This window comes from Fukomys damarensis, unplaced genomic scaffold (assembly GCF_012274545.1).
Source record: "Fukomys damarensis isolate Sample0158 unplaced genomic scaffold, DMR_v1.0_HiC HiC_scaffold_28, whole genome shotgun sequence".
Taxonomy (NCBI): Eukaryota; Metazoa; Chordata; class Mammalia; order Rodentia; family Bathyergidae; genus Fukomys; species Fukomys damarensis.
In genome coordinates, this window is record NW_022900940.1 from 11,707,161 (window position 1) to 11,733,750 (window position 26,590).

The 26,590-nt window shown below is 39.1% G+C and overlaps 1 protein-coding gene across 4 annotated transcripts in view; it reads left to right on the top strand.

Annotated features, from left to right (window-relative positions):
- Positions 1–26,303, top strand: part of LOC104866129 (contactin-4) — a 536,780-nt gene extending 510,477 nt beyond the window's left edge. For all 4 annotated transcript variants that reach the window (XM_033756987.1, XM_033756986.1, XM_033756985.1 and 1 more), the window contains 9 exons: positions 3,567–3,725; positions 5,244–5,393; positions 6,860–6,930; positions 7,953–8,187; positions 10,344–10,456; positions 11,094–11,280; positions 11,714–11,826; positions 21,221–21,389; positions 23,682–26,303. In XM_033756987.1, coding sequence (XP_033612878.1) covers positions 3,567–3,725; positions 5,244–5,393; positions 6,860–6,930; positions 7,953–8,187; positions 10,344–10,456; positions 11,094–11,280; positions 11,714–11,826; positions 21,221–21,389; positions 23,682–23,782 — 1,298 coding nt within the window. In that variant the 3' untranslated portion in view covers positions 23,783–26,303. The remainder of the gene's footprint in view (positions 1–3,566; positions 3,726–5,243; positions 5,394–6,859; positions 6,931–7,952; positions 8,188–10,343; positions 10,457–11,093; positions 11,281–11,713; positions 11,827–21,220; positions 21,390–23,681) is intronic.
- Positions 26,304–26,590: the final 287 nt, after the last annotated feature.

Here is a 26,590-nt window from a genome sequence, read left to right on the forward strand (position 1 = left end):
TTCTTTGCCCTTAAAATATTTTTGTGATATCTACTCTACCACAGAGCTCTAAAACCTCCGAGCTTTAGAATTCTGGAAAAAAGTCAGCCATGAGCTAAACATCATAAACGGTGGTTAACAGCCCACAGAGTTTTCAAGTAGAAGTATTTCTCATTGGAATGGATATGACTTTCTAGAATAGCTTGAGATTAACAAAAGCTAAAAAATTCAAAAAGTGATGCAACAATGCCCTTTTGTGTTTTATCTGGGCTAAACCACATTCATGTTTCAGGTTAAACAGTGGTATAAGTAAATTTATCATCAGGTTTTGTCCCAGTTTCATTTTTCCCCCTAAGGTTAATAGGGCTTTTCAGGTTGTAAAAATATGGCTATGGAGAGTAGCACCTCTTGACTGCCTGGGATGTAGTCAACAGTTCTGGGAGTGATGTAAAAACTAGTTTTTTATGAGACACTCTTGAATGAGTTTTACCACCGTGACCTAACATGGACCTAAAAGTATGACCAACCTAGCTGAGCACCTCCCAAGCCTCATCAAGCCAATTTGTAAAGAAACTGCAAGTGGACCTTTAAGAAATACTTTTAAATGAAATTTAAAGTGTTAGCCACTCAATACATACATCAGAAATAAACCTGTACTTGCTCAGGTGTTGGCAAAGTATTAAAAATAAGGCCAGGCTTAGAGAGTAGCTCAATAAATTTGCCTAGTATTCACAAGGTCTTGGATTCAATTCACAGTTCTACAAAAATATTTTTAATTAAAAATAAAAAGCCAATGAACAGTATCAAAATAATCTCTTGGCTCACACCTGCTTAATCAGAATCCCTAACTGCTGTTGTTGAGGTATATTTGGCCTGCTGGCTGAGCCCATGGCAAACTTTCAGTCCAAGAAAGTAAAAGTCCAGGTTATCAGTACTGATGGCAGGGTAAATCTGAGTGCATAGGAAGCCAAGTATTACCTGAAGCAACAAAAAGGGGTGCTATGTGCTCCGGGCAGAATGTGAGAAGGGAAAATGTGTAGGTATCAGCAACTTAAATTAATTGTCAAGAGAAATTAAAGAAAAATAGCATTTATTTCATGTACATTTTGGTTATCTTTAAATTTCTTTGGGTCATGGCACAGATAAGGATAAATTATAAGGAAAAAAACTTTCAACTGAAGTATATCTACACATAGAATAACTTAAAGAAATGCATTTCTATTTTTAAAAAATGCACCGGAGCTAGTCTGCTCTTCCCTTGGGAAAAAAAGAATTCTGTTACTGAAAAATGTTCCTTTTATTTAATTAGAATAATGTTCAGATCAGCAGTTTAAACACCAATAAATTAGACTAATAAATATTTAAATCAGTAATACTTGAAGTTCTTAAATGATAATGTATACTTCATTTCACAGAAAATAACATCAAATACCAAAAGGATTTTGCAAACCCAGTCTAAAAGAAAATCTAGTCTCATCAGTTAATAAGGCCAATAAATTAATATGCCATTTAAACTATAATCTCCTGTTTTATCGCCTACTGCTTTGCCCTTGCAGCTTTTCTGAATATTACAGGGGGGAGGCAGAAATGTATTTCACTGCGCTATAAGAGGTTTGTGTGTTTGAAAATAATTCTGGCTGCTTAAATTCTCTGATGTCTGCTTTATAATCTGTAGCGCTCTAATGGCACCTAAAAAGACCACTGATCCCTGAGCAAGGAGTGGAGACTGGCATCAAACATCTGCCACTGCTTGTAAAAAAAACCTCTGTGGGCCCCTGACCATGTTATCATTTTGCTCAGAGTACAAGCATTTACACATTTTGTCATTTTGAAAGAGGGACACAACTTCCCCAAAATAGTAAACATTCTATAAGGTCATAGCTACCCTTCGGTGGGGGGAGGTGGCAGGAAGACAAAGAGGAATAAACAAAGCCATGAAAATACCATCCTCTCTCCAAAGACCCAATTCACACCACCCATTTGATTCCTGCAGCCAACAGTGGGCTCTGATACTTCCTAGGAGCTTAATTCTTTGAGGAGTTCATAGAGAACCCTTTTCTATTTGTGGTGCTTAGATTCTAAAGGCCATCAAAGCAACACGTGTAAAGAGAAAAGGATGAAAATGCTATGATGAGAAAGCTGGTCAGATAAAAAAGAAGAAGAAAGTCTTCTGGACTTCACCTGGTTAATTAGGATCCCCCAAACCAAAGATCACCTCAGTGCTTCTAGGTGGCATTAGATTGACATGCTGAAATATCACCATGGAAAATTAATCAGTTCCAGATACAGATTTCCAGACATGTCATTCAAGAGTGGGAGGGAGAAGATAAATTTAGTGTCACCTGAAGTCTATAAAAATAATTTTTAAAACAGGAAAGAAATATAGGGCATCACATAAAGGGTGAAGGAGTGAATCCCAGAAGAAAGCCTTACTTTGGGAAATTGCAGTTAACTTTTCAACACTTTGTGAGAAGACAGGACCCACCCCCTGGAGCAGGGCTGTGACATGGCCCACTAGTATTTTGGGAGTACACTAGACTACTAGTGTCCTCCTAGGAGTATCTCCTCGTGCCTATGTAATGGGCATGAGATCGCCATCATATCCCCTCACGATCGCCTTCTCTCCTAAGATGATGTGCTGTGTGGAAAGTCATTTAACACTTGATCAGAAATTTTTATGTTAGAAACTAGGAAAACTTTGGTCTTTGTTCTGGTCCTATTGATATTTTGCCTTTGCTTGCTAACTTCTTTCCATCCTTCTGTTACTTTATGATTTCAAGTCTTCATTTAAGTCTGATTTCCTCCTGTTTCAGTGGTTTAAGTACATGGACAGAAACAATGAACATTAGGAGAATAAAAGTAGTCAAATACAGATAGGACTTGCAGAAACTGTAAATGAGGATGTTTAGACTCTAGTCCGATTTTTAAATTGCTTTCAAAAGAGAGAGAGTCTCAGGACTCTTGAGCACTGGTCATTTTCACAGCAGTTTCTTGCACACAAGCGAGTGCTCCTACTGAATGTGGAGAGGTGTGGGGTGTTGGTAATTACAGTGTAGCACAATGTACAGAGCAATACTGTGACCCTCAACACCTTACATCTATTTCTGCTCAAGTTTACTTCCTCAGTAGTTAAAATAACCCTTTCCACCAGACTGTAAACTTCATAAAATGAGGAGCAATATCTATTATTTATCAGTACCATATCACCAGATAACACTACCAGACCCGTAGTAGGAACCCAAAGTAATGATGAAGGGAAAAATGCATTTGAGCCCTTAGTATGCCCCAACATTCTCTCTTAACATCAAAACAAATATTCTATTGTTATCATTTCTTACTTTTTTTCCTATTATTCCATAAGACCTGGGAAGGAGAGGGAATGTCTCACTGGTCTCTGTGTTTCAGAGCCCTGAAGAGTTCTGGTATGTAGAGGTATACAAAAAGAATCTGAAAAATGATAAATCATGAGTGGATGAATAAATGAGTGGGCCAATACCTCATATATATGAGTGGATCATTTGCTTGGATATTTGAGCGTTTGCTTGGACATGTGCTGGTCCAGTCCTGAGGGTCTTATTCTTTCCCAGGTCCTCCAGGTCCCCCAGAAGCTGTGACCATTGATGAAATCACAGACACCACTGCTCAGCTTTCCTGGAGACCTGGGCCTGACAACCACAGCCCCATCACCATGTATGTCATGCAAGCCAGGACTCCATTCTCTGTGGGCTGGCAGGCAGTCAGTACAGGTACAACATCGGATGCTTGGTTCTGGTGTCTCAGGAACTTCTAGAACTTAGCACGAGGGACAGGGAAAGGTGGCAGAAGTCAACCAACACCTAGGCAGACACAGATATACTGATATTTTCTGGTTGCATCTCCCAGACTCAGCCACTTGTACTACCATTTACTTAATATTTTTCCTCATATAGACTCAATTTGTTTGTTTCGTTCATTCTAACCAGTAATCTCTGAAAGAATGGGTCTGTTGTATTGTGTTTTATCTTAACATATTTAAAACTATTGATGAAAAGAAAATGCATCAACCTGTGTATTACCTAAAACCATGTATGTACCTCTGTGATACACTTTGTGAACCAGTGGATGATGCCAGCCTATAATCACAGGCTTTGTAAAGTTTATATGCTACTCTCCAGAAAGCAATATCTAAAAACTGTAGGGAGTCTTCTGACTTGCTGCCCCGTTTTTTGGATGGATAAATTTGGGGATGGAGAGGTGTGATTTTTTTAAAACAATTTCACAGTTTCTATTGTGTTTTAAAAATCATCATTTCCAACAGCAGCAACATTTTCATCTTCATTCTTTCATTCTATTTATGCTGTACTTCCTATTTTTTGAAAACTTCACAATCACTTCTCTTTTGGGTCTTAATTGTTATACTGCCTCTATCTCTGTTAATATCTCACTTTTAAATTTAGATTTTATTTTAGGAAAAAAATGGATGAATAGGTATTTCCTACAAGCAATATAAATATCCTTTTGGTCCCCAAAGGCTGGCATTGTGGCTTTGATGTTTTGAAGTAGAAATAAATGGATCAATAGCTCTAATTTTACTCAGTTTATTTACATCATACTGATTTTTAACAGCCCCAGCTTTTTTCACTTTCACTTATTGAAAATAAAAATGGGTTTCTATTTTCCTCCTGTAACCACTGACTTCTTGCTGAGTCAGAAGAGTGTCTTAGAAAGAAAGACGAGAAAAATCTGGAAGACAGAAAATGAATTCTCATCCTGATTCTCCTATAGCACTCAGCAAATTTCTGTACGTCTTCATTTTCCTCTTCTGCTAAATGGGCACAATAAAAATTACTTCAGAATTAACATAATAATTTTACCTTACATGGTAGTTCTGAGAATTAAAAGTGCATGTGACACTATTTAGTGCATTCAGGAAAATATGTTTCGTAATAACAGTAATGATTACAGCCAAACTTTGAGGCCTGAAGACTTGTGTCATTTGTGATATCATCTACTGGTATCTGATTTGAGGTTTATAGCTTAATTTACAAAATTCTGAGATTACCTCATTGTAACAACTGTTTGTACAGCCACTGTCAGACCACCTGCAATGCCCTGAATAAGAAGATGAGGAGGAGAAAGAGGAAGAGGAGATGATGAAAGGAAGGATGGATGGGTGGATGGATGAGTGCATGGATGGATGAAATAGCTACCTACATTTCTGATACGTTCTCTGCATTGTTTTCTGGGAATCCTGTGAGACAGTCTGACCTTTTGATGTCTTTCAGTCCCAGAACTCATTGATGGAAAGACATTCACAGCAACAGTGGTGGGTTTGAACCCTTGGGTTGAATATGAATTCCGCACTGTTGCAGCCAATGTGATTGGCATTGGGGAGCCCAGCCGACCCTCAGAGAAACGGAGGACAGAAGAGGCCCGTGAGTAACTTCTGGATACACATGTTGTATTACACCAGCCCCTATTCCCTAAGAAGAGGCTTCAAATGGTCCCTGCTCTTTAACCCAGAGGAGACTACTAGCACACCCTTCCTCTTAAATGTTTACAGTGATGACAAATCACACTGGTAGAAGCTCAGATTAGGAGGCCATGTGTTTTAATCAAGAGTAGAGTCCTGTTCATTGAATCTATTTATATAGCAAAAGACACACTGAGCTTTGTTCTCTCAGAAACCAACCCGTTCTTCATTGGTTCATATGACACCAGTTCTAACAGGATTATCACACACACACACACACACACACACACACACACACACTTCAAATGAAATCATCTCACAGAAATCACTAACAGCAGAGAATTATTTCTTCAGAAATATTCATTAGGATTTTCTTAAGGTATAAACCATTGCCAAAAGCTAGGATCTGGATCATTAAATGCACAGAGAGAGAACAACCGCATTCATCTAGGTCTTCTCTCAGGTGAAGTGAGAGGTCTACTTTTGTGATCTGAGAAGGGATCCCAGCACCAATGACATCCAAATGTTTTCTGAAGGACTTACAAATTATCTTAGCAAATGAAGAATCTGTCTCTACTCTCAGAAAGAAAGACAAAAAATCCATCACTGACTTTAATTAAGGGTATGTGCCCACTTGTCAGTTATATGCCCAAGCCAGGCAATTTAAAATTCTGCCTGCAGTCTTTGGATTATGTAACTTTCTTGTCCCCCTCCCAAACTATAATTTAATTAAGTCCACTCATCCATTCTAAGGAGGAAGCAAGCCCGATTTCCCCTCTTTTACAGAGAATGCTGGGGATCAAAGAGATTAAGCACAGTGAGCCAGGGGTCAACCTATGTCCATCACTTGCTTCAACACCCAGCTCAAAATACACCTTCTTCTGAGAAGCCATTAGCCCAACCCTCCTCCTCCTCTGAGCAACCTGCTTCTCCAGAACTGCACTGCGCCTCTCCATTCTGCCTGTACCATAATCTGCTGTCGACATTGCTCTGTGATCAGTGTGCATATGCTCTTGCCCTCCAACTAGATTGTAAGCTCTGCACGGGCACAGTTTGTCCTGCCTTTCCTTTGTGTACCACTGCATGGTTAATAAACGTCTAACCAATCTTGAGGACCAACACCACAGTCCTTTCATCCTCCCTGGAACTCATTGGTCTGTAGGGATAGAGCCAAACATTTGATCAGATATGCCAGAGAATGTGTGTACCTTATCAAATAGAAAACAGGTAATTAATAGAAATTTCCTTGGTATGTTTTGCTTCCTGCAGGAGATGTGGTGGGCGCCTAACCATGCTATTCCTGATCTCAAATTCCAGGTGTATGTGCCTGAATATTTGCTGACAGTGAGTCACCTCAGCCACACAGCTTTACTGGCCCCATGTGGCATTGCCACCTGACATAACTTGTCTTTTTTGTCTTCCATACAGTCCCCGAAGTCACTCCAGCTAACGTCAGTGGTGGTGGAGGCAGCAAATCTGAACTGGTTATAACCTGGGAGGTAAATGAATCATAGAACAAAAGGGACATACATTTGTTTAGACTATTTTGTTATTTTCCTCTGTGTTAATCATGGCCAGGAAGTCACCTCCTCTGTTTTTAACAGCTAAAATCCATTTGAGCACAAACACTTCCTCTCATAGCTAATGGTGAGTGGGAAATGAATGTACTTGCCCATCAGTGTTCAAGGCAATTTTTAATTTGATTTATCACAGGAATAACAGTCATGAAAGGGAAGACAACACAAAATTTAGAAAAATAAAATGACAGCTGGTTCAGAGAAAACCAGTTTTTCTTTTCTTTCTGAATTGCTGCATGGCCAATTGATTTAAAACATCTGCCAGCGGTCGATTCAGTGTACCAGCACGAATCCTGGCAGTTGGCTTTGCTGCTGGATTATGAGATATTTTTTTAAACAACCTGAAGGAAGGCTAGTCACCAATTTATTAAAAATTGATTTTGAGAGAGGATGTAGCAGCTTCAGAAAAGGTCCTTCATGTTTTTGAAAGATTCTAGACAATGGCCCCAGAAATTAAAACCTTACATTCATCCAGGGCCCCAGCAGCTAAAGAAATCCCTCACCTGCTCCCCCTGAGCTCTTCCATTCAGAGAGGGAAGCTTTTGCCTGAGCCAAGATGGCCTTCATTCTTTCAGTGAGATCTTTTGTCTATTTGGCACTGAGGGAAAATAGGTGTTAGATGGCACATGTTGGACGTGGGAGTTTTTAAATCAACTGTCTAGTTAGTGTCATTCACAGTTACTTTCACCCATTCCAGAGTTGGGACTGCACTGTCAGACCCAAGCTCTCCATTGCAGATTTTCCTTTAATTTTTTAAATGAAAGCCTAATACTTCATGAATATCTGAAGTAGATGGAAGGCCAACCCTAAATTTAAGAGATGCTTGACAAATCCCAAAATAACATTGGGGATAGAGACAAAAATGTCTTGCTTAAGGGGGGTACAATTTTAGCATTTGGATCAAATGCATGTGATTTCTGAGAACCACGTCCCTTCTTCCCCAGACGGTCCCTGAAGAATTACAGAATGGTAGGGGCTTTGGTTACGTGGTAGCCTTCCGACCATATGGCAAAATGATATGGATGTTGACAGTGCTGGCCTCAGCTGACGCCTCCAGATATGTGTTCAGAAATGAGAGTGTGCGCCCCTTTTCTCCTTTTGAGGTTAAAGTTGGTGTCTTCAACAACAAAGGAGAAGGCCCGTTCAGTCCCACCACAGTGGTGTATTCTGCTGAAGAAGGTATGATTTATGCTACCCAGCTATTGACATTCTCAAATGGTATTCCTGTTACGACTTACAATCAATTTTGAATTTTGGGTAGATATTCAATTTAGGATATAAAATACATTTAAATTGAAGGCATATCCTAATTTGAGAAAAGTAGAATATAAGATAAAATTGCTTCCTTATCTACTATCTATCTCTAATACATAGTATTTTTAAAACACAGCTACCCGTTATTGATTGCATTGCTAAGGACCTGAGTGTGACAGATATAAGATCTTCATATCTCTGGCATTACTTGTAAGACTTATCGGGGATCGAACTCAGGACCTTGCACTTGCGAGGCAGGCAGCAGAACCACTGAGCTACAGCCCGGCCCTTTAAGACTTATCTTTTATCCCTTTAAGGGAATATCAAAATAAAAATTTGTGTTCCCTCTTAACACTTGTATTTTTAAACATAGTACTGTACTTAGAACTTATTGTTATATATTAGAGAAAAGAATAAGCACGAAGCAGTGTGATGTACTCCTTGTCATCTTCTCTGTCATAATGTTTAAGTGTTTTGGCACATTATTACCACTTTTGTGCTGTCTCTGCTGTCAGGATGCCTCTCGTACAGTCCTCATTAACCTTGTTGTGTATTGTTTTAAAGATGATGCTCAGAAAGAGACGACACTAAAATATCTGAGACTTGACGTATCAATTTGGAGTCCATGAAGATGCAATAAATTCTTTTCACCAACAGAGAAGTCATCCCTTAGGTTCAGCAGCCCTTCATGACCTCCCCCCTGCTTCTCTGACTGCCTCCACATGCCACTCTTCCTTGTGTACGCCATGTTCCAGCCATAGCCGAAAGATTTGCAGTTATCTAAACAATTTCTTCAGCCCCTTTGCTTGTGCCTCAGTTTCTCGTATTCCCTGTCTTGCCTCCTGTAAATTCCTGCTCCTTCTTCACACCTCAAATTAAACAACCAGGCCTTCTGTGACACTCCCCGCTAAGAGGGTGCAGTGAGTGCTACTCCTCTTAGTTTATCTGGTATCATTTACAGTCATAGCATTTACAGTAGTTTTATATTCTTTTATTATAAATCTCATTCTAATATATTGTAAATTTTAGTATCAGCTGTATATTCTCTCTGAGGTGGTTTTTGTTTGTTTGTTAGTTTGGTTTGTTTGGTTTTTGGTACTGCTGATCTAACTTGGGACCTTGTGCTTATGAGGCAGATGGTGGAACCACTGAGCTAAATCCCTGGCTGAAGATCGGTCATTTGTTTTTCACCCCTCAGTCACCAGTGTCTAGCAACATTTAATACATGCTGAATTAACACATAAATAGAATTTTATAGTGTTATGTGTAGATAGAGGTCTTTTTGTCCAACATTTCCTGGAATGTGATGTGAATTCCAGAGGGGATACATAAGTTGACTGCAAATGACATCAGATGAACCTTTAAAAATACAGATAATATAAATCCAATGAAATATAGATAAAACTGTGTAAAAATATATAGCTATCCATTCAAATCCAAGCTTTCATGAATGTTGTTTCTTACAACATGGCTAAACTAGGTTTTTCTTTGAGAAAGACTATCAAAAGGAAAATTTAATACAAAAATGGTACACAGCTCTGGCTGAAATCTGGTAAAAATAACTGAAATCTAGGAACAAACGAATTCAGCCTATATTTTATAGTTGGGGCTGCTGAGACTGAGAGACTGTAAATGACTTGCACAGGATGATAGACCTGACAGCGTGGAACTAAAATGCCGTCCAGCTCTCTTGGACCTTAGTCAAGTCAGCTGACCATCCTCTTTCCTCTTCTCTCTCATTTTCATAATCTAGTGACTAGAACTATTTTCCATATTAAGTGAAAATTAAGAAAGAGCTATGTTAAGGGAATTGCTGGCTTTGAAGACTTGGTACTTACATTTAAGTAGTCTTGGACTACTTCAATTCCATGTATCCCCAAATTTAGAACCCAAAGATTGAACAAGTCTCTTCACTACCCTACTGTCCAGATATTAATCATTGCCTCTCTGCAAAATGGTTTGCCTTCAAATCATTAAAGATGATTCTATAACCATGGATTCTTTGCACTTTACACTTCTGTATCTAGAAGCCCACCCTGATCAGCTGATAGAGTGATAACTCTTTCCTTATTCATCTGCAGAACCCACTAAACCACCAGCCAGCATCTTTGCCAGAAGTCTTTCTGCCACAGATATTGAAGTTTTCTGGGCCTCCCCACTGGGAAAGAATAGAGGACGGATACAAGGTTATGAGGTAGGCAAGAAATATGTGCCTCAGGTCCATGCCCATCAGTGAGGCCAATGGGACACACTTGGATGGGAAAAGACCCACATTATCATGTATGGACATTGTTTTAGAGGCATTCATGAGCATTAATGCAAGGAGTATTAGATACTCATCCATGAAACTGCCCCTTGTCTGTGTTAAACTCCAGGGATATTTTTCAACATATATATTATTGGGCTGGGGATGTACCCCAACAGCTCGACACCTGCCTGGCAAGTGCGAGGTCCTGACTCTGATTCCTGGTACAGAAAAAAAAAAGAAAAAAAAATATATATAAAGTTATGAGCATGTATGAGAAGGTTTTAAAAATGAGCTTATATCTAATATGCCTAGTCTTAAAATGGAGATGAAAGAAAAGAGAAATACCAACAAAGGTTGTGCAATTGACCACCTTACTAGGCAGCTAAGAACAAAAAAGTGGCCTTTCCTATACCACATATTTCCTAGGCATGTGAAAATCTCTTTCTTCAGAAAGTTCTGCTTATGGATTGATGTAGAAAATTAACTCCATCATGAGAACATGCATAAAAAATTAAAACCTGATGATATTTGGAAATATTCCCAATGGATGTGACTTCCAAGGTCTTTCTTTTTATTTTCTCAGGTTAAATATTGGAGACATGATGACAAGGAAGAAAATGCTAGAAAAATACGAACAGTGGGAAATCAGACATCAACAAAAATCACCAATTTACAAGGCAGTGCACTGTATCACTTAGCAGTCAAGGCATATAATTCAGCTGGGACAGGACCCTCCAGTGCAACAGTCAATGTCACAACTCGAAAACCACGTAAGAACAAACTCACTTAGAAATATTTGGGGGACTCATCAAACATATCCCAAGTTCATTCCCAATCCCCACCTCCCCATGGTCATTTGCATACTAATTGGTATCATTATGTGGATTCAAATTCACCTTAACATTTTAACTGAACCTTTCAGAATACTGTGCCAAATCCATTGCTCTGGAGGACAGAAAGATAAATGTTTTTTTCCTCACTGGGAAAGGAAACTTCTTTTAGCTATAAATGTTAGGCGACCAACTGAATCTTTTTTCATTTGCAGTGCTGTATCTTGTCAGATTTCAGTGACCTTGAAGACACATATTAGTGCAATAGCCCATTAAATTGCTTCCACTCTCGAATTCTAGTAAGCAGATATTCCTCGGAATCCACTGAGATTTAATAATCTGTGACTTTGTATATCTTAATTTTTTTTTACAGCACCAAGCCAACCCCCTGGAAACATCATATGGAATTCATCAGACTCCAAAATTATCCTGAACTGGGATCAAGTGAAGGCACTGGATAATGAGTCAGAAGTAAAAGGATACAAAGTGGGTAATTTCTTTTTTGCAAAGGCACTTAATCCTGCTGTTAGTGGGGTCAGTTCCCTTACATGCATCATATGACCCATGTTCTCACTTCCCCTGTTGATGTTCTCCCACCTCTTTATGAATTTCTGTCCCGAAGTGATGTGGTTTAAATTATATAAATGCTGCATGACATCTGGCCAGAATTTAGATAATCACTTGGATTAGTCAGCTCTCCATTATTGTGACAAATACCTGAGATTATCGGCTCATCAAAAGAAAACATTTCACTCACATTTTCAGAGGTTTCAGTTCATGGGCAATTGGCCATATTCCTCTGGGTCTGTGGCAAGGCAGCACATCATGGTAGGGGTAAGGAGGAGGAAGAAATGATGGTCCCATAATCCCCTTCGAGGACATGCATACGGTGACCTAAAACCCTCATTAAGCTCCACCTCTTCAAGATTCTACCACTTCTCAGTAGCAACACAGGCTAGGAAGCAAGCCTTGATATGCCAGCCTTTGGGGAATAGTTGTCTAAGCCATAGCATTGCCTAAAGTTCAGCCTTAGATGTTGCTACGGAAAAATGTTAAAGATCCTGTACTTGGATGTCCAAAAAACCCTGAAGAACTTCTTTTTTTAGCACTCTTTTGTCAGCTTGGCTTTGTTCTTGCTTTACTTGTATTTTAATAATCAGCAATAGTAACTTGTCAATGTTACTAATGGTTAAGCATTTCTGCCTGTATATTTCTATAGCCAGACAGCTTTATATACTATATGTAAAAAAAGAAGCAATATTTTCTTCAGAAAATTTGTTTACCTACTCCTATTTAAATGCTGGCTTTTCTTTAAAGAGAAAGTGAAAAGAAAATGTATGTAAGTCTTATTGTCACACTAAAAGGAGTTTGAACTATGTTGGCCAATTTTTAGCTTCCTATTTTCACCTAACAAACTATCCACAAAATGGGCTAACATAACAACAGTGTATCATTGTCATGGTTCTGCAATCTGGACTAAGCCAAAATGGGCAGTCTTTAGGCCTGGGATAGCTAAGGTGGTTCTTCACTGAATTTGGGCTTCTCCCTCAGAATGGTTAGAAAAGCTGGAGGCTGACTGAGCAAGGATCGTGCTCTCCAAAAGCCCTTCTCACATAGGTTACCTGAGAAGAATCCTCACAGTATCGTAATCTCAAGGTGATCAAACTTGTGACATGGTTTCTGGCTTTGATAGAAGAGAACGCAAATGTTGCCAGTCCTCTTAGAAGTAAGGATGAGGCAGGCATGGTGGTGCACATTTATGATCCCAACACTCTGGGAGGCTAAGGCAGGCAGGAGAATTGTAAGTTTGAGCCCAGCCTGGGCCACTTTGTGACTTAGAAAGACCCTGTCTCAAAATGAAAGGAAGAAAGGGAAAGAGAAAGAGAGAAAGTAAAGAAAGGAAAGGTGGGGAAAATAATAGGGGATGGAGGGAGGGAGGGCAGGCAGGCTAAGGCTGTCAGTGTGAAGGCCCTGGGTTCAATCTGAAGAAGAACGAGGAAAGGGGAAGGGGAGGGAGAGGAGGGGGACGGAGGAGGAGGAGGAGGAGGAGGAGGAGCAGGAGGAGGAGCAGGAGGAGGAGCAGCTAAGCATGAAACTGGCTACTGTGAGGCCAGTTTAAATTTAAAGGGATGGGCTGGGGATTTAGCTCAGCGGTTGTGTGGCCTACCTTGCAAGCGCAAGGACCCGAGTTCAATCCCTGGTACCAAAAAAAAAATAAATAAATAAATAAATAAATTTAAAGGGAGGGGGAATGGAGTCCCCATTCCCCAAGGATGTGATGAGTGCGATGTGTGTGCACGGTGGGAAGGACTGATGGTGGCCCTATCTGCAGACCAGAGAAGATGTTGAGAAGACTAGATCAGGAGTCTGACTCAAATCATCAGCGAGAAATTATTATAGGAACTGAGGATATTGACCTAGATTTTTTAAAAGAGGCCTCAGAGATGCAATACTAACTTCAAATATCTGAAGCACTATGTTAAGGAAGAACAAGTACAATTAATCCTCAAGTTTCCAACAAATAAAACTGTGGCCAACAAGTGAAAGTTATATGGAGACAAATTTTGGCTCAGTTGTATGTGTTGGTAGCCAAATTCTTTTTTTTTTTTTTTTTAAATGGACTTAGTTTAAAGAGGGATGGTGGGTTGTCGTCACTGGAAATAATCACGCATTCACCATGTCAACACCTAGTGAGATGTTAGGAAAAGAAATGTAGTGTAGGTTATCTAAATTACATGTCATTTTGTTTCCTTTTCAGTTCTGGAATGTTATAAGTAAATGTCTTTTTAAAAAAGCTTTTGATAAACTATAGTCATTTGGGTTGACAATGCTCTTGACTTCCTTTGGTTTTATATTAATCTATAGAAAGAAAAACTGGGTTCTCTTGCAATTTTCCAAGTTGCCTTTAATATATTATCCCATGGTTTTTATTAAAAAGGAAAATTATAAAGTTAAACCTATGATTTTCAAATTTTTGTAATACAAGAGCTTAGAAGTCAAATTTTCAGGAGTCTTGCAAACTGGTCTTTCATCTTTCACAAGCTAAATGAAAGAATTTCAAATGCATGCCCACTAATACCATAAATAGCAGAAATAGGCTGGGTTGAAGCTACAGGCAACTACAGAATGTGTGCTGCTATCAAAATGTACCAGCTGCTACATATTTCCTGCCTCTGTTGCCTTGTAAAAAAAAGTTGACACAATGCCCCAGGTACCCCAATCCAAAAGATGGCAGGAAAATGGATTCTTATGTAAAATATTCTAATTTTAAAATGTTGGCAAGTCATCTAATTTTGTTTTGCTTTGCTTTTGAGCTACATTTGAGGCAGTGCAAGCCAAATGAAACTGGTACGCAGTCTGAATCAAACCCATAGGAGGCTGGTTTGTGACATTTCTATACAGCAATGTTGAGAAAATCAGTTAGCCAATGCCAACAGGCACTGGTTAAAGGAGGTGGGATTATTGTAAAGCAGTAGGTAAAGCCAGAGTTAGACTTTGGAGTTGACATAGCAGGTGTTAAGGCCTTGAATAATGGAACTAGACAGGTACTCAGTAGACCTTGCCTGGCAGAGGCTGTTTTCCTTCATCTGTGTTGGGCATATGTGACTTATAGTCAATCAGTAGGGGAACATTATCTAATAAGTACTTTGCAGACTCTCAATGAATCCTTTTGTAAAAGCAAACTCTGAGAGATAGGGTAGGACTCACTGGTAGAATGTTTGCATAGCGTACATGAGATCCTATGTTCAATCTCTAGTCCATCCCCCCAAAAGAGAGCAGTCTCTTCTTGAAGGGTCATACAATAGCTTAAGAAGATAGTAAATTCATAGTTTGGTCTTCCGTTGGCTACACAATTTTAAATAAATTGCTTAAACTTTCTAGGACTCTTCTCTTTTATTAAAAGATAAATTTCTAATCATCATTACTTTTTTTTTTGGATATCTATTCCTTCTCTCTGAGATTGCTGCCCCATATGTCTTTAGTCAGTGATACACATTTTGTAGCTCTGAGTTTAGAATCCTTCCCAATGGCCAGAATGCTATTTAGCAAAAATTTTAAAGCACTTTCCATCCTCTTGGATAATTGTAGTTAGTGAATCTCCAGAGTGTAGGCTTCCAGAGAAACAAGCCTGAATTTTCACCATTATTTCTCCAACCAACTCCTCTTACTGTGAAATAATATAAAAGCATTTAAAGCATATACATGATCAGTTTTATATAAAACCAAAGGGACATGAGGATATGAAAAAAGAATAGATATAAAAAGAAATAAAGAAGGCAAGAGTAAAGGCACACCTTTGCAAGCATTACATCTGACTAGGCTAACTTTCCCTTGATCACTTTGACTTTGATCACAGCAAACGAAAGCAAATGTGACATGGGCAGAACTGATGTAGCCAAACTGAGAGAGAGAGTGAAAAATAAACAGATCAGTTCTTCAACCCAGCTCTCAGTTATACCCATTAGAACATGTAGAAAAAGCACCATAAAAATGCTAAAAGCTGTCAAAGTCCCTGGGGAAGCACATAAGTTCCATGGATGAACTTTCAACTAGATTTCAAACTCATTTTCAAACTGGTACTGAAATAAAATTGATGGGCAGAGAGTTTCCTAGAGCATTTCAAGCACCTAGGCAAAATGTTAGCTTGCCTAGAGATCATCTAGTGAAATCCTTGATTTTACAGATGTGACAACTAAAACCTGTTGAGTAGAGTGACTTGGAGTGTCCTCGGGTCTCTCAGGGGCCAGGATCAATATGCACACTGAATTTTGCTTTAATGAACTGGGCCTATAAGATTATAGGCACTGTTAGAAGAAAAATTGGGTAATGATTGTTATTTAGTTGACTTCTTTGTACACCTGCTCCCTCTCAGAAACTCCCCTATGTGCTTATCTTTGTAACCCCCTTCCAGGAAGGTCCTTCTTGAATTTATTTCTTCAACAGAAACTTTTGCAGCCACATAGGATTCGTATAGCATCATACAGGGGAGTGAAGCAACCTAAGACAAATACGTCAGCGTTTGACCTCCCAGAAAAGATCTGCTAGGGTTGATGTAGGATTTGGGGAAACTTTTTATTTCTATAAAAAGAATAAAATATAGAAGCAAATTAAAACCAGGGAGCTTGAAACTGTTTCAGATATAAATAGCAGACTAAATATTACCTATATAAGCCATGGATTTAGGGTGTTTTTTTTTCCAAATGTTTTTTCATATAAGTCCATTGTATTTTCTAGATGTGGACTGTATCAAAGAAAAATAGTGTCCCCGGTGGGACATTGGGAAGTGTGTAACAAAGGAAGCGTCACTGATAAGTGGAAGTCAAGTGTGTGAAATGCTCCAGAAACTACTCATAGGGACAGTGAAAGAAAGAGAGGAGTAACAGATTTAGAACAGAGTGGAGGAAGGGACACTTTCTGAATCCTTGATTTACAGCTCAGTAACCCCCCTTCCTTTTAGGGATGAACTGGAAGAGTCAGACTCTGTGTACCTCAGCTGGACTTTGGGAATGTCACTGTGACTGGCTGTAGGCAGTGTTATCATGTGGTTCTTAACTCTTTAAAAATAATTGTTGTTTATATCAAGCTTCCATAACTTACTTTTCCTTCTAAATACTGAAGGTGCTGGGATGTGGGTTTTTTAAAAAATTTTTTATTTCTTCACTAAATAGTTTGGGTTCATGAGATCTCTATTTGGATAGGCAGTCCTGATAAGAGGTTGCCTTTAGAAGATTTGAGGTCCAAAATGTTGTCAGCAGAAATCTTCAAGCTAGTTTAAGACACCAGAATTAAAAGGAGAACCTGTAGAGTCAGTGTCACAACTATGCTGCCAACAGAGCCAGGCAGGTGACACAGATGTGTTACAGTGACACTGTGCAATCAATAAATATTATAGATAGCTATAACTAAGCACTGTTTTAACTCATCATAACTTCACAGAAGCCCATGAAATTATCCAGTAATGGAGAAATTTCTACATCTAGTATATTTATTAGCCCTAAAAACAATGCGAAAGTCATACCTAGTAGACGAAAGACTTGAGATCTGTACACAGCAGTAGGGATCTCGTTCTGATTTTATACACTAGGTTATTATGCCTACCAGCAATAAACAAAACAAGGGGAAAAAATGAGAACCAAGACCTGTCATGTAAAGGTACAAGATCCCAATGATGAATGCAACTGTACTGTGTGCCTAAAATGTACCAATGAACTCAATGAGAAAAGAAATACAACTGTGGAAATAAAGTACCAAGGAAAATTAAGTCAGAGGGAGAGGAATGGAGAGAGCCATGGGGCAAAGAGTAGAGACTTATTATTTTCTATAAACTCCAAGGAAAACCACTTTAGAGGTGGCATTTCAATTGCACCTTGAAATAAAAGACAGAATGAGACGGCAGTAATCTGATAATGTGTTCCAAGCATGGCAAACAGGCGGTGCCAAGGTCCTGAGGTGAGCAACACCAGTGTAACAATGTAAGAAGTGTCAGGGCCTTTGACAAACTGTAGACTGTGAGATTCTCTGGAATGGGCAGCGGTTTCTCAGTTCCAGTTGTTGCCAGATAGGAATGTAGACTACTGATTTTGTCTCACTGGGCTGCTACAGCAGAAGACCTGGGATTGGGTAATGTAGAGTGAATCGAGGGAATTCCAACATCAAGGTGCCAGCACATGGCAGCTGTCCTCCTGCTGTGTCATGACAGGGCAGAAGGTGAGAGAGTGGGACAGAGCTTAAGGTGGTGCTTTTATAACAGAACCAATCCCGCCCATAAGGGTGGAGCCCTCATGGCCTAATCACCTCTAAAGGTTCCACTGTTTAACATTTAACCCATAGTAACTAGTATGGCAGAATCTTCCACTTTTTCATAGAATTTTAAAAAGTTTTCATGCATAAATTCTTAGTTTATAAATATTGAGGTCTAACTCAGAAAAAGATTAAACACTATGAGTGCCAAACAAATAATTCATGCAGGCTGGATATGGTTTTTTTGTTTGTTTGTTTTTTGAGACAGGGTCTCACTATGTAGTTGAGACTGACCTGGAACTCACTATGTAGCCCAGGCTGGTCTCCAACTCACAGCGATCCTCCTGCCTCAGCCTCCCGAGTGCTATGGGTTTTGTATTATCACTTTGCTACCCTCTAACCCTTTTGTTTTGTGCTCCTGAAGACAGAGACAGAAGAGGGAAAGCAGTTTGCTCACATCACTGAGGTGGTGGCCGAACTCCTGTTGGTTAAGAATGCAGGCAGACTGCTTGAGTTTAAATGAGAGGTCCACCACCTACTTACTGGTCTTGGGACTTTGGATGAATCTTTAATATTTCCAGGTCTCAGGTTCTCATCTTTGAAGTCAGAATAATAACAGTGCCTGCTTCAAGAGATAATCTACATAAGCATTTAGAACATAAAGTGTTGGGAGAGCTGAAAGTAGAAACAGTCGGGGTTTGCTGCTATTATCATTATTCCCATTGAACCACTCCTTCTCTGTCTTCCACCCCAGATTATATCAAATGCAAGCACAGCCTTTAAGTCAATCCCCTGAACCAAGCATGTGTTGTAAATAAATAAAGGTTTTACAGCCTTTACTTAGGTTCCACCTCAGCCCTTCAAATTATGAGACCGATAAGCAGTCCTGAAAAAAGGACCACTTTTCCCTGGAAATGTTTCCTTTGCATTTATATTTGAAACCAGTTGAATTTTCTGAGCTTTTGTAAGGACCAGAGGTAAAATCAAAGAAGCAGTTTATTCCTCAAAGCCAGATGTGACTTTGCATCCCATTAGCCAGCCCATTGTCCTGCAGGGCTGTGATGAAAAGAAGCTCTGACCCTCCCAAATGTGCCTGAGGATTGATGGGACCCTGATCAATAGCAAGGGGTTGCTGCGTTTGCTACAACTGATGCTTGCTGGGGGAGAGCTGGGGGTGCTTGTGAATCTTTCCATAAGATTCGGTAAGGAAATTCTGTTTTCCACCTTGTATTGGGAAGACATAAATTAAAGTGAAGAAATGCCAGGGAAGAAATGGGATCTAAACCATTTTAAGGTAATTTTACTTGTATTTGGTTTTAGCTTGAGATAAAAGATTGACCTTAGGTCTCAACCTCAGCAGATCAGCATGGGTAGTGATCTTAGGCAGGGATGAGCTACCTAGTTTTATGGTTCTCAAAGGGGATTCCAGTCTCAGCATCACTTACAGTAGATGGAAACTTGTTAGAAATGCAAACCCAGGCCCAAGCCAAGACCTCCTCACTGAGAAGCTCTGGGTATTGAGCCAAGCTATCAGTGTTTTAATGAGCTCTCTACGTGATCCTTATGTATTCTCTGGTTTGAGAGCCACAAATCTACTCCGCGTTGTCCACGCCCTATTACTATACCACAGCCTGGGCCCCACCTCTGTAGAGTCTTACTTGGAAATCTCAAAAGGAACTGAAGCAGAATTTCTCACCACCTATTGAAACTGAGCCAGATCACTCCTCCTTGTAGAGCCATCCCCTGCATTGTGAGATGTCCGGGCTGTATCCCTGTTTTCTACCTGCTACACCAGAAATATTTGTGGTGACAACCAAAAATGTCTGCAGGTACTGGCACATGCCTCTCCGTGGGCCAAAATTGCTCCCTACCTACCCACCCCCTCATGAGAACTCCCTAGGCTAGAGCATTACTATTTCACAAATGCCTCAAGTGACTCTAACATGCCACCAGGTCTGACAACCACTGATCTCATCCAACCCTCACTTTTTCATTGCCAGAGGGCTCGGAGAGAGCCAGCTATAGTGATTGAAGAGTGTAGGCTTAGGAATACTCATCCTGCTACGTACCATATCTCTTAGGTCTCTGGGCAGAAGTTTTCTCATCTGCAAAAATGAGTAATCACATTTGTCTTATAAGACCCTGGTAATAATTGAACACAGTTATGTGGGTAAAATGCCTGTAAGAATCAGAAAATATTTGCAGGGTAGGTATCGTGAACTTTGTTGTAGAGGCTCTTTTCCCAGCCTCATGTTTGGCCTCTGAGTTGGGTGATTCTGATCAGGACAGGCAATCCCAGGCAGGTTTTTCAGGAGAGCTGTACTACCACCTCTTCAAATGAATCACAACCCAAACTCAGAACTCAGGGGGCCCGAGAAGGAAAGCAAAGATGGACCAGTGGGACTATTGGAAGGTGCAGACACTTCCACAGCAACAGTGATGATGATTGCCTTTTTTCTATATAGCCATTAAAAAGGGAGAAAAAGAGGGAAATGATTGCTACCCTTGCCTTTGAGAAATCCCACTATGTTGAAATGTCCCCTTTTAGGATTCATGATATGATAATAACCTGTCCAGTCTGTCCTGCTTATAACCTTTGCCATATTGTGTTGTTTCTAGTAAGCCTTCATAAATACCATTTCTTGTATGCTTCCTTCGGGTCAGACCAATACTGTATTCTGTCCTTGTACAATCTTGGGAACATCCCAGAAAGGTGGGTGTATTGTCCACAGTTTACAGACAAGGAAGTGAGGATGAGAGAAGTGAATAATGGGCCCGTCATCTCACGATGGTCGAGTCAGTTCTGGTGCCACGGTTCCTGCTGTGTGACTGACTGTACCGTAAGGAGGTATTCATTTCCACCACCTGTCCAGGCGTGTGAACTGAGAGGAGGCCACGCAGCACGCTGGTGGAATCATGTTGCCTGTCCCTTGCAGTATCCCCTGTCTCCTTCCTTGTGATGAAATGGTAGCTGCAGTCATGGTCCTCACCACAAAAGGGTCTTCCTAATGTGAGTGGGCAGCCAGAGAGTCTCAGTGTCCCTGAGTGGTATCGTGCCCTGAGGTAAAAACAGACGAATGCGCCATCTCTGGGGCCCTTGTGAGGATAACAGTGACAACTGTTCTTTCTGAATTGGTAGGTCTTGTACAGATGGAACAGACAGAGCAGCACATCTGTCATTGAAACAAATAAAACATCAGTGGAGCTTTCATTACCTTTTGATGAAGATTATATAATTGAAATCAAGCCATTCAGTGATGGAGGAGATGGCAGCAGCAGTGAACAAATTCGAATTCCAAAGATATCAAGTAAGACTGTGTTTTTTTCTCATTGTCCCTCTGCCTGTCTTAGTCTTCCTTATGGCAAAAGGTCTGAGTGAAAAAGAAGCCCACAGAGAAAATCTTAGAGTAAAAGTGGAAAACATCATTGCCTTCCCTCAGACAGCTGATATTTGCTGAGCAAAGGCAGTTTTCATCTAAGAGACACACTGCCCAGTTTTGACTGATTTAATCACTTGCCAATAAAAAAAATCAGAATAAACGCCCCCGTATCAGTTGCATAGCGTTCTCCACATTGACCTATTTGGTTTGTGGTTACATAACGCCCAAAATTAAAAGCATGATTTAGGAAGAATGAACAAAAGCCTCTGAAAAAGGCTCTAATACTTTGTCTCCAGTGAAGCAATGTAATCCAATGTCTTGAGCTGAAAATATTTTGAACTTAAAAATTTTTGAATGTGTGTATGTAATATATGTGCATGCATACATATAGTTAATATTATCATTTTCAAATGTAGTTAAAAGATGTGTGAGAATATTCTTTTTGAGCAAATAATTTTTAATATTGTGTTGTAAGTATCTCAGCTGCATAGTAATATTTTGTTTTTATGATTCCTTTTACTATATTTGGGCTTAAAAACAGAATAAGCCAATCCATACGGATAGAGGAAACCAGTGCAGGCTGGATTTACAAATTTTAAAGGCATCAGTGGAGTGACGATATTTTAAAACATGGGCCAAATTCCCACCACAGAGTCCTGGATTTTAGTCTGACTGTCCCTCTGCTCAGTGTCCATCATGTCCTCATATAAGACAAGAGCCTCGTGTGTCTTGGTGATACTCGGTAATAGTAAAGTATCCCCTAAGCAACTTTACATTTATCTGCAACATTTGGATGCCTCCAATAAGAAGAAAGAGCTCACTGGTCATTTTGTCTCTTCCCCGAGTTGTCTTTTGTTTTGGTGGGATTTAGTAAGTGTTCATTGAGCTTAAAGAATAGAACAGGACAGGGACAAGGGGAAAAAATGAGAACCAAGACCTGTCATGTAGAGGTACAAGATCCCAACAATGAATGTAACTGTACTGTATCCCTAAAATGTACCAATAAACTCAATTAAAGCTGAAAAAAATAGAACAGGATCTTAGTGAGAAACTGGGGATCTACAGACCCATGCTGCAGGACTTAGGTCTGATTTGCCAGTGTTTTGATGGAGTTTATATTTAAAAGCATCATTTTTGCATGCAAATGCTGTAGGCTTTCTTATGTTTTATTGAAAATTTGGGATGGAATTGCATTGTAAATTTCACCATATAAAGACTCACGTTACTGAAAGGGAGCCAGATATCTAGTGAGAGGTGGAAGTAAACTCCAAGCCACAAAAAAGACCAAGATTAGGGTTTATGTTTAATTATCTCACTTTATTAAAATCTGAGTGCATGCTTTCTTATCATTACAAGGATGTTTTTAGGCTGACTCATGATTCTGGTTTTATTCATTACAAAAATGTGTTTGGCACTAGGGATTTAGCTCAGTGGCACCGCACCTACTTTGCAAGTGCAAGGTCCTGAATTTGATCCCCAATACCAAAAACAAAGTGTTAAATAATTATAGTGGTAGAGTTATTAAATGATAAGGATATGACTGTGAGCCAAAGATGATGTCTCCTTTCAAGAGTCTTTTCACTTTGTTGGTCAAAGAGATCTTACAACTTTGAAGAAACCCTGAATGACAACTGAAAAAATCTTATTGTGTAAAATGTACGACACACAACATTTTAAAAAAGATTGTCTTTCTTTGGTTTGGAGAAAAGGGACATATTTAGATATGGATATGATTCCACATTTAGCCCCTCACTAGCTCAGTGATTTTGGACAGTTTAGTTTCCTCAGCCCCAATCTCCTCATCTATCAAATCAAGTGATAATAATAATACTTGATCGATACAAAATTTTTATAAGATTTATATGTCATACTGGTCTGTGCGCAGCACAAAGGCAGAGTTCAAAAGGGAGCCCTCTTCTCCAGTGTTGCATGGTGAATATAGCATAATGTTTATGAGCATTGTTACTAGTAACATTAAAGTTTCTTCTCACATTGGATGTGGGTGTCATCACTTTACAAAAGCTTAAGCAGAGAAATAGAGCTGTCCTGTCACCTGTTCCCGGATTCATAGCCAAGTGGTCCCAGAAATTATACGAAGGAGATGTGAAGAGCTAATCACATTCAGCAGAAGCCACTCAGTTCTGTTGTTTCAGAAAGCTCCTGGACTTCTCTTCGCTTTGTCGTTAAGATGAGGCCATTCTGAATTTGTTCTCTTTTCAGATTCCTACGCTAGAGGATCCGGAGCTTCCACATCGAACGCGTGTACCTTATCAGCCATCAGCACGATAATGATTTCCCTCACAGCCAGGTCTAGTTTATGACAAAAATTATCTAAAGGACATGCTGTTTATAATATAAGCAACATTTAGCTAGTTGTTTTGAAGACACCCAGTACTAAGTAATATTGTTGTTCGAGTACATCTTATTACTGGAAAAAAATGTTTTTTGCTTCTTTAGGAATGGCATTATACAGTACTTCCTCAAAGCAAATCTAGCTTTGTCTGAAGTTTCTTTGGAAACTCTGCAATGCACTGAAGACATCTGTAATATGATGTTACCAAAGCAGTTTACATAAGTCCTTATATGCATATTTTTATTATATATTTAGTGTTTTATAGAATTTTTTAAAGTTAACATATAATGTAGATATTAATTTTTCTCCTGCTATAAAATACTATGGGCAACACAACCATACAATTATGATTTGAAAATATTTCCTTTAAAGGCAGAGTTTGAAACTCATCTTGGTAAATAAATCACAAATTATTTGTACAGTTTTACAAGGATCTAGTGGCAGAACACCTGGATACTTGGTCAATAACTCAAGGCTGCTGTATATAAATTACTCTTTGAATGGTTAATGTGTTGAATCAAGTCTTTTTGACATGTACAATATGTTTTCCCACTCTGTTGTGAATTTTGTTACTCAACACAACTTGAGATGGTTTCAGGAATGGCTGCAAATCTCAAAAGCTAAACTTACTGCCCAAGAGGCACTTTGTGCAATATTTCCATACCTGAATTTAGCATTGCGTGGTAAGACTTTCTTTTCACTCAACTAAGTTAGCATTGTCTTTGTAGTAGCATTATCGTAGACATTAAATTTGAAGTTACATATCCTGTAGTGACATAGACTAAAGTTGCTATAGTCAACCAAGCATCTCAAAGGACAAAAGAGAATTTTATTACCTTTAAATGTATCTGTTTTGAATGTAAAATTTTAAAAAAAGTAATTCTCTGTCAATGGACTCATAATTTATTTACAAACTTTCTTATATATACTATGTGTATCTCTGTAATGATAGAACCCTTCTTTTGAATCACAATCACTTATGGAGTTTGGAGATTTCTCCTATTTCAGCCAATAGTTGGTGCAAAGAATTTTTCATATGATTCTATAAAAAAATATTTAGTAAAATTGTATGGTATCTTGATGATTCTCCTGTTTTGCAATAGCTAGACTAGTTGCTTTATAAGCTTTACCTTCTAAGTCTTAAAATTACACGTTGGAAAGTGACAATATCTACAAAACCATATTCTTATGAAAAGAACTGTTTATTATGATGGGGGAGGTTTTGTAAGCTAACACTGGTGGAACTGTAATATAAAAGGCGATGAAATTTTCTATAAAAATTTCACATGTAAACATGATGCCTCCTTTTCTTCTTTCTCAAAGAGCTCAAATTTGCCTGTAATTTGTCATTTTTGCTTACAAACACCATTAAGTTAACTTTTCAAACTTCTAATTATATTTATCTAATAAAGTCATAATCAGGATTCCACTTGTGTGAAAACTAGGATAACTGCAACAAAAAAATATTGTCAGTATTTCAAGCTGTGTTCCTTGCTTAGTTTGATATGGTTATTTCTATGTTAAAATAAAATTTAAAATCACACACACAAAAAAATCAACAAAACAAGAAAATGAATGAAAAAATGATATCCCAGATAGTTCCCAATCCCAGTGTAAATGATATTTACCAGTGATCTAGCATATGTAATCTTTTTTAAAGGTATTGTTAATAAATATTCTGTCATTTATAAAGATATTCGTCTTCTGGGAGCATTCTTCCTGCTTGCCTATCAGGGAATATGTTAGCTCAATCTTGTGCTAGTTGTAATTTGGGATCATAGGGGGACTCAAAAGTCTCTTGCCATGACCCAAAGCTAGATGACCCAGAGCTATCCCTTTGGAAGTGACTACTATAAAGACATCATTTCAAACCCTCTTTGTAAATAGAGAGAGTAAAAAAATCCATGAATAAATGTCCTAAAGATAAGATTTCAATATTTTCTTGATTAGCTAAGGCTTTTGTATATTTAACTTAAGTTTATCTATCATTTTCCCTACCTCTCCCCCTTGCCAAAATGATAAAACCTAAACTTGAGCAAGGAAGGCCCTTCCTTAATGTAGAACAATTTAACTCTGTATCCAGTCACAGTGAGCTCTCTCTAGTCCCAGAACACTGCTTGCTTTTGATTTCACCTCTGTGCCTTCTGGTCTCATGGCTGCCCTTTCCTGAAATGCCCTCCAAACCGTATTCCACACCCAAATGTCAGCTGTCCTAGGGTAGCCCCAACCCCAGCTCACCTGTGAAGTCTTCTCATACATCAGTCCTTTGCGGTGCCCCTTCTTTCAAATCGCTGCAACCCTCCATTTAGTAATCAGGTACTACTTTTGGAAATCTTTTGTACTGCTATCTTGCATTTTACCTTAACTTCTGTATTGTTATTTACTTTTCCTTGTATGTATGCCTTGTCTCCCCAACTAGATTGTAAGCTCCTTGAGGGCAGGGACATTGGTCTTATCTTCCATGTACTCTCCGTAGTGCCAGCACAGTGCCTTGCAATAAATACTCATTGATTAATTGACTGAAGGGGTCTCTGAAGTAGCATTTTGCATCAGTTGCCTGCCTGTGTGCCACAGCAAACCAACCAGGAAGGAATGTGTCATGACTTCTGTGATATTCTGGAAAGTCTTGGAAGGCCTGACTCCTAACTTTATGCCTTGACAAACTCCTTTCACCTCTCAGCTTCATCATCTGATAATGAGTCCCTGGCTGAGTCTGAAGATTTTTTTAGAAAGTACTGTGCAGGCCCCTTACCCAAACTTGTGGCTTTTTTTTTTT